This window comes from Podarcis pityusensis (assembly GCF_964106645.2).
Source record: "Podarcis pityusensis genome assembly, chromosome: W".
NCBI lineage: Eukaryota > Metazoa > Chordata > Lepidosauria > Squamata > Lacertidae > Podarcis > Podarcis pityusensis.
Window position 1 is genome coordinate 32,940,115 of NC_138045.1, and position 8,343 is coordinate 32,948,457.

Here is an 8,343-nt window from a genome sequence, read left to right on the forward strand (position 1 = left end):
CATCTTGTTCTAAAATTTCACAGTAATTTGGCCAATTTGTCTCCATATTGATTTTTTTTCAGAGCCTTAGCCTCTATTGGTGACAGCCACCTTGGTGTTTTACTTTCCAACAAATCCTTATATCTCACCCAGACATTAAACAATGCTTTCCTAACAATATGGTTCTTAAAGGCCTTATGTGCTTTAACCTTGTCATACCATAAATATGCATGCCATCCAAAGACATTGTTAAAACCTTCTAGATCCAAAATGTCCGTGTTTTCAAGAAGCAGCCAATCTTTCAGCCAGCAGAATGCGGCTGATTCATAATAAAGTTTAAGATCTGGCAGGGCAAATCCACCTCTTTCTTTAGCATCAGTTAAAATCTTAAATTTTATTCTGGGCTTCTTGCCCTGCCAGACAAATCTCGAAATATCTCTCTGCCATTTCTTGAAACAGTCCATCTTGTCCAAAATTTGCAATGTTTAAAACAAAAACAACATCCTAGGCAGTACATTCATCTTTATCACAGCAATTCAGCCCAACAATGATAACTTCAATTTTGACCATATTTCCAAATCCTTTTTCACTTCCATCCAGCATTTTTCATAATTATCTTTAAATAAATTCACATTTTTAGCAGTCATATGAACCCCTAGATATTTCACTTTCTTAACCAATATTAATCCTGTCTCCTTCTGAAACCTCTCTTTCTCAATCTCTGTAAGATTTTTCTCTAACACCTTGGTTTTCACCTTATTCAACTTAAATCCTGCTACTTGACCAAATTCTTGAATTAATTGCAATACTCTTTTGGTACTGGATTCTGGCTCCTGTAATGTCAAAACCAAATCATCAGCAAAAGCTTTCAATTTATACTGTTTAGCTCCGAGTTGTATACCTTTAACCAATTGGTCTTTCCTGATCATGTTAAGCAAAACCTCCAGGACCGATATAAAAAGCAATGGGGAGATTGGGCAACCCTGTCTTGTTCCTTTCTCAATCTTAAACTCTTCTGTAACTACGTTGTTAACAATCAACTTAGCTTTTTGTTCTGAGTAAATTGCACCTATACCGTTTTCAAAACCTTGGCCTACCCCCATTCCCTGTAAAATTTTCTTCATAAAACTCCAAGAAATATTATCAAAGGCTTTCTCCGCATCCACAAATATTAGAACTGCTTTAGTGTTAATATTAACTTGTAATTTTTCTAAAATGCTAATTATATTCCTTGTATTATCTGACAAATGCCTCCCCGGGAGAAAGCCCGCTTGGTCCTTATGAATTTCTTCCACCAATACCTTTTTCAGTCTTTTAGCCATAATTTCCGCAAAAATTTTGTAATCCACATTAAGTAGAGATATGGGACGGTAGTTCTTAAGCTGTGTCTTTTCCGCTTCTGTTTTCGGTATAAGTGTAATATAAGCTTCTTTCCACGACTCGGGTGCCTTTCCCCCCCCCCCCCCTAATATTTCATTGCAAACTTCTTTCAAAGGTTGTATTAACCATTCTTTCAAAGATTTATAGTACTTTGCAGTCAAACCATCTGGCCCTGGAGATTTGCCCAATTTCATATTCTGAATGGCTCCTTCCACCTCTTGGTCAGTTATTATACAATTTAGCATTGATTTACTCTCTTGAGAGATTTTTTGTAATCCATTTGTTCTCAAAAACCGATCAATATCTATTTCTTCCTGAGTCTCCTGCGTGTATAACTGTTTAAAATACTTCTGAAAACACTTTCTAATCTCCGCAGGGTTCTGTATGTTCTTTCCCTCTACTACCAAATTCGTAATAGTATTAAGTTTTTGTCTTTTTTTCATTTGCCATGCCAGCAGTTTCCCACACTTGTTCGCTGATTCAAATGTCTTTTGTCTCATCTGTTTAATCTTCCATTCTATTTCCTGATTTGTCAGTTTCATATATTGTACTTGATGTAGCTTTATCTCTTTTAAGATCTCCTGTGAATTCGGTTTCGTCCTCAGTCTCTTTTCTCCATCCTTTATTTTCTCCAAGATTTTTTCCCAAGCTCAGCGCCTTTGGCCTCATGTGTAAGATGGCAGATCAGACCCTCTTCGCCATCGTGGAGTGGGCACGCAGCTGCATCTTCTTCAAAGAGCTGGAGGTGAGGGGGGGGCTGTTGCTTTTCGCGGGGCGGGGGATGAACCCTGAGAGGAAATGGCTTCCCACGACCTACATCTCCCCGACTTGGACATGTTTCCAGCGGTTGCTTTGTTTGGTCCCGGGGGTGGGGGTGGGTGGTGAGGAGGAAGGTTGAACTGTGGCTGGAGCTGGCTGAAGCGAGGCCTGCTTTGAGCACGTGCAGAGCTCAATGGTTAGAGTGTCAGACTAGGAAAAAGTTAACAGTAGATTGGGAGCAAAATTCTCTTAGCAGTCTGTCCTGAAATGATAACGAACTTAACACCAGTGTGTACCTCACAGCATACCGGTAGTTTTGAGGATAAAATAGAGGGGAGGCCAAGGTAGAATATAAATGTGATATAACAGTAAAAGGAGGGTTAGGCAAATGCGTGGGGTGTAAGGTGAACAGTGGCTACTAGTCATGATGGCACCTCCAGAGTGAATACTAGTTGCCTGGGGCTCAACAGTGGGAGAGAACTGCTAACACACACACCCCGCAAATGTCCTGCTTGCGTGGCGAGTTCCTGCCCCCCCCCAGTGGAAATAAAGACACATGACACAATTATTAAGGTTAATGGGCTAAATAAGGCCACAACTTTATTGGTTACAGGTGATGAACAGTATTGGCTTAGGCATTGGTCCTAACCGACTATATCTGGCTTCAGCCCATCCGCTTGAAGTCCGGGAAGGGTTAACCACCAGTAGGGGGAGTCCTGCTGATGCACATCAACTAGGAACTCCCCCGGGGTCACCGATAGGGGGCGTGCCTTAGGCCCTCACCTCTGGGCAGGGAGGTGGAATAGATTGCTCCTGGGGTTTTTCCTGGGTTTGGGCTCTTCTGTCCTCTTCCAGTGACAACCTATAATTTAATAAATTATCTAGAGATGGATTTCTCCTGGTGATGGGAGGCTTGAGGGTGGCTCCAAGCAATGGGACTCTGACGGGATGGGTGCTGTGGCTTGATCTGGGCTGAGGTCTTGTGATTTGTATTTGAATGGCCAGCAGGGTGTGGATGGAGAAATCTGAGGCTGGCTACAAGGAAGAACCAGTGTGGTGTAGTCATTAAGAGTGTCAGACTAAGACCTGGGAGAGACCAGGGTTCAAATCCCCACCTGGCTGCCATGAAGCTCACTGGATGTGACCTTGGTCCATTCACTGCCTCTCTCAGCCTAACCCACCTCACAGGGTTGTCGTGGGAATTGAATGAGGAAGGGGAGAAAACCATGTACAGCACTTTGAGCTCCTTGGGGGGGAAAGCTGGGATATAAATGCTAATGCTAATGCTAATGCTAATGCTAATGCTAATGCTAATAATACAGTCATACCTCGGGTTGCAGACGCTTCAGGTTGCGCACCGCGCCGAACCTGGAAGTACCGGAACAGGTTATTTCTGGGTTTCAGCACTTGTGCAGAAGCACTAAATTGCGCTTTGCGCATGTGCAGAAGTGCCGAATTGCGACCCATGCGTGCGCAGACACGGTGCTGCGGGTTGTGGATGCTGCGGGTTGTGAACGTGCTTCCCGCACAGATCACGTTTGCAACCCGAGTGTCCACTGTAATAAAAAAAAGATAAAACATTTGAAGATATTAGTACTGTGCAAGTGATCAGTGCTGTGAATTGATGAGACAACACGGGGGCGGGGAGTGGTGTTGTGTTCAAACTGTGGGAGATGGAAAATGTTTTGCAAAAGTGACTCTGAAATAATTGGAGAGGGCAGGAAAGTGCCTTGGTGGTAGAAGCAAAGACCCCCTCCACCCCACTCCCCGCCTCCTGCCGATAGATTGGACAATTGCAGCGTCTGGGCTCTCCCTCCAGACTGGTGTGTGGGTTCTATTTTGCAGCATTTCACTGACACAATAAGAGCTCGTTCATGGTGGAGTTGCACCAGACTGTCCAAATATCATTCTGCTTTATTAGTTGTTCTGCAGTGTTATTGTGCTATTGCTATCTGAAGGAGCAACTCTTGTGCAACAGATGCTGAATGAAAAGACGCCCCAGCCCACTGCTCCACACAATAGCCCTCACATTTCTGGTATGAAATGTTATAGGATTTCAGCAGGAAGTTATGGGGCCTGCACCAGTTGTGCTCCCTGAAACTTTTGCAGGGGCAAACCGTCCTGAAAGTGGGATAACCTATAACCACCCTGATACCTAGAGATGGGAAGGCCTGGAAAACCCCCCGGAAAAATTGGAAAAAAACCCCCAGGTTTTTTTCTGTTTTTCCCCAAAACTCTTTTCCCCCGGATTTTTTTTTTAAAAATAGTTTAATATAGTTTGAATATTCTACACTTTTTTTTTCATTTTTTCTTGAAAAAAATGGCTTTGGGAAAAAACAGAAAAAAGCTTGGTCCCCCCCCCCCAATTTTTCAATTCCCCCCCCACTGACACCATGAGGCAGGTGCTCTCACTGTACTCTTTCCGGCAACTGCTCAAAACATTTTCGTTAGGGCTGTTGTAAACAGCCCATCTGAACACATAGAAGCTGCATGCGATTTACTTCCTTTTAACCACTGCTGACTTTAATCATCTTTTGAATACTCTTAAATACCTGCTTTTAACTGTGTTTTATCAATCATTTTAATGTTCTGTTGTATATTTTTGTTAACTGTTTAGAAGCTGTCTTACTATCATGCAGTTTATAATATATAATAACAAATTCAATTTAAAAAACCCCACACACTCCTTTTCCTTTCAAACAGAGTTTGAGCCTTAGTGCAACACTTCTGGGCCTGGCATGCAAAAAAATTGAAAGCTGTTTTTTAGAAGTCCATGAGAAAAATGACAAAGAGGAAGAAGAAATGGAAATGATAGCAGTAGTTCAGACAATGAGATAGAAGAAACTGCATGTATATGTTGTGTCTTCTGTTTCTTTTCTTTTTTAAGCACTACTCAAAGGGTAGACCTTCTATGGAGCTTAAATATTGAGGTGGACCTTAACTTCATTTGCTGTTGGTGCTAAGGGGCAAATCTGATTATTTTTTATGTTGATGGTTTCTTGCTTTTTTTTGTTGCTTTTGAGGGAAAGTGGGGTGGTTACCTGTTTCATTGCAAGCATAATACTTTTACATACATTGCATTTCATGCAATTTGTAAAACTACTCCACACTGAACATTTTTTCAATTTTCCCAAAATTTCTATTTTTTCTGGAAAAAAACAGGGGGAGGGGAACTGTCAGGGAACTGCCATCGGAAGGAAGGGAGGTGAAAGGGCTCACACAGGTTGGGAGAGACTCAGCAGCTGAAGAGGGAACCAGTAGGGGGAGAGGAGGTGAGCTGAGGGAAAGTGAGCTGGAGGGATGGCTCAGAGACACTTCCAGCGAAAACAGTGGGGAGGTTTCAGGACCTCCTGTAGGGACACCCACTCCTCGCCGGAAACTGTCACGCAGAGAGTCCAGAAGACGTGTTTCCGTTAAGGAGCTTTTATGTTGGAAGCGATTCCGAAAGCAACCACTGTCGGAATCTGCTAGCGACTGACGGAGCCATGTTTAAGGGGCTCCGTTACAGACAGAGGTTTGCAAACTTGACCAAACTCTGAGGGACTTGGATTTTACACACAAGCAGCTCATCGTCCCATCACAGCATTCCGACAGTCTCCGTGAGCAGCTTGTGCAGGAGAAGGCATCATGAGCAACCCAGCCGGAACCGGAGAAGCAGGAGCTGGAGCGGGTCCAAGCCTGGAAGAAAGGTACCGGGCGTTGGAGGTCCAGCTAGCGCTGAAGACGGCGAGGCTCGAGGAGAGGAGGGCTCAAGATGCAGAGAAGGGGAAAACCACCCCGCTCGCCAGAAAGTTGCCAGGATTGGTACAGAAGTTCGGGGGGGGGGGAGCCCAAGAACTATCATGCCTTTAGGACAGAGATGCAATATGCCCTTAATCTGCAGTTTGATGACTTTCCCGACGAGGAATCGCGGGTGGCTTTTGTGATTGGGCATCTCGAAAAGGGGGCGAAAGACTGGGTGAGGCCCCTGATGGCAACGAATAATGACATCCTGAAGGACACGAGGAAGTTTTTTCGTGCCATGGATCTGATGTTTTCCAGCGATATTGAGCAGGGAGTGGTACGCAGACAGTTAATGGTGTGCAAACAGGGGAGCCGATCTGTTCGTGAGTACTGGACTGAGTTTACCATGTTGATCCATAAATTGGGGTGGGATCTATCGGCGGAACCCATTCAAATGCTCTTTGAAGAAGGGCTTTCTTCGGCTGTGAAAGACAAACTTTCCCGGGCGCCCAGGGCGGAGTCTATGGACCAGCTGACCAAATCAGCGCTGACCATAGGAGCGCGCCAAGAGGCGAGAGCCTTGGAGAGGCGGGAAGGGAAGGGGGAACGTTGGAGGGAGCTTCGCATTCCAGAGATTCCAGAGCCACCGTTCCCGCCGGGAGAGCCGATGGAAATTGGAACAGCGCGCGCGCGCGCAGTTTCAAAGCCCAGTGAAGAGCGGAAGAAGGAGGGGAAGGGCGCCAAGAAATGTTATCTCTGCCAACAGCCAGGTCATTTTGCCAGAGTCTGCCCCCAAAGAAAGGAATGGCAAGGAATGGCGGGAGCTGTTGGGGAGAGGGAGGAAAAGGTACCGGAGCAAGTAAAAGCCAACGCCTGGCTGCCACCGTCAGGGCACAGCAGCCAGGCCAAAGAGCAGTGAAAGTGCCCACGCCGGAACCTCCTAAACCCGCCCTAGTGATAGAGGTGTTACTAGAGCTGCCTAACGGACACCCACTAAAGATAAAGGCGCTATTGGACTCAGGCAGCTCCTGCAATTTCATGAGTAAGGAGTTTGCTGCTGAGCACCAGATACAGACTATCCCTTTAAGTAACCCTTTGCAGGTGACCACGATCGATGGAAGGGAGCTGCTGGGAGGAGAAGTCAGCCAGCAGACCGTCCCAATGATAATGAGGGTAGCAAGACACACTGAGCTAATAGCGTTTAATGTGGCTACCTTGGGAGGAGCTCCCATTATTTTGGGGATGAGCTGGCTAGCGTTACATGATCCGCTAGTGGGCTGGCATCAGAGAGTGGTCTCCTTTGGGTCAGCACATTGTCTAGAACACTGCAAAGAGCGGGAGGCTCAAGGAGGGGCCAGAGCCACTCTAGCAGGGACGGAAGTAACAGAGAAGGGGAAGGTTCCCCAACAATACGCCGACCTGAGCAACGTCTTCAGTGAGAGGGAGGCAGACAAACTACCCCCGCATAGACCCTTTGACTGTCAAATCAATTTACTCCCTGGGGCACAGCTCCCTGTAGGCAAGCTGTACGCCATGTCAGACAGAGAGATGCAGGAGCTAAGAGAGTTCATTGACAAGAACCTGAAGAGAGGGTTCATCAGAGAGTCCAGGGCGGTGGGGGGCAGCCCAGTGTTTTTTGTGGATAAAAAAAACACGGACAAACCTAGACTTGTAGTGGACTTCAGGGCCTTAAATGCAGTGTCAGAACCAGTGACTTTCCCGATGCCCAGAATTGATGACATTTTGACAAGGGTCAGGAAGGGAAAGATTTTTACTAAACTGGACCTGAGGGGGGCGTACAACCTGATACGAATAAGGAAGGGGGATGAATGGAAAACCACCATGTTCACCCCTTTGGGGGCATTTGAATATTTAGTTATGCCCTTCGGCTTACAAGCAGGCTCCGCGTGCTTTCAATCGTTTATGAACCACGTCCTGGGGCCTTTGCTTTACAAGAATTGTGTGGCCTTCTTAGATGACGTGTTAGTATATTCAGAGAATGAGGAGCAGCATGTAAAAGACGTCAGGGAAGTGTTGGGCAGACTGCAAGCCAATCAGCTGTGGGTGAAGCTAGAGAAGTGTCAGTTTCATGCCAAGGAGGTGGAATTCCTGGGGTACCGCTTGTCGGACAAGGGATTGGCCATGGATCCTGGCAAGGTCCAAGCGGTACTGGAATGGAAAACACCGAAAACAAGGAAGGATGTGCAAAGATTCCTTGGATTTGGAAACTTCTATCGGAAGTTCATCAGAAATTTTGCCCACTTGACGGCGCCCATTACGGACTGTCTCAGCAGTAAGAGGAAATTCGTTTGGACGGCGGAGGCGGAGCGAGCTTTTGAGGAGCTGAAAAGGGCGTTCGCTTCGGAAGAACAGCTCCTGCATGTGGATTTACAAAAACCGATGCGAGTGGAAACGGACGCATCAGACCGGGCTGTGGGGGCGGTGCTTCTGCAGCCTGGCAAGGAGGAGTCGGAGTGGAGACCGTGTGCCTTTTTTTCGCGA

At 46.2% G+C, this 8,343-nt stretch overlaps 1 protein-coding gene across 1 annotated transcript in view; it reads left to right on the top strand.

Annotated features, from left to right (window-relative positions):
* Window positions 1-4,254, top strand: part of LOC308467658 (steroidogenic factor 1-like) — a gene marked incomplete at its 3' end in the record, with an annotated part of 53,894 nt that extends 49,640 nt beyond the window's left edge. The window contains exons 4-5 of the mRNA XM_080989383.1: window positions 2,014-2,104; window positions 4,228-4,254. Coding sequence (XP_080845509.1) covers window positions 2,014-2,104; window positions 4,228-4,254 — 118 coding nt within the window. The remainder of the gene's footprint in view (window positions 1-2,013; window positions 2,105-4,227) is intronic.
* Between the last annotated feature and the right edge of the window lie 4,089 nt (window positions 4,255-8,343).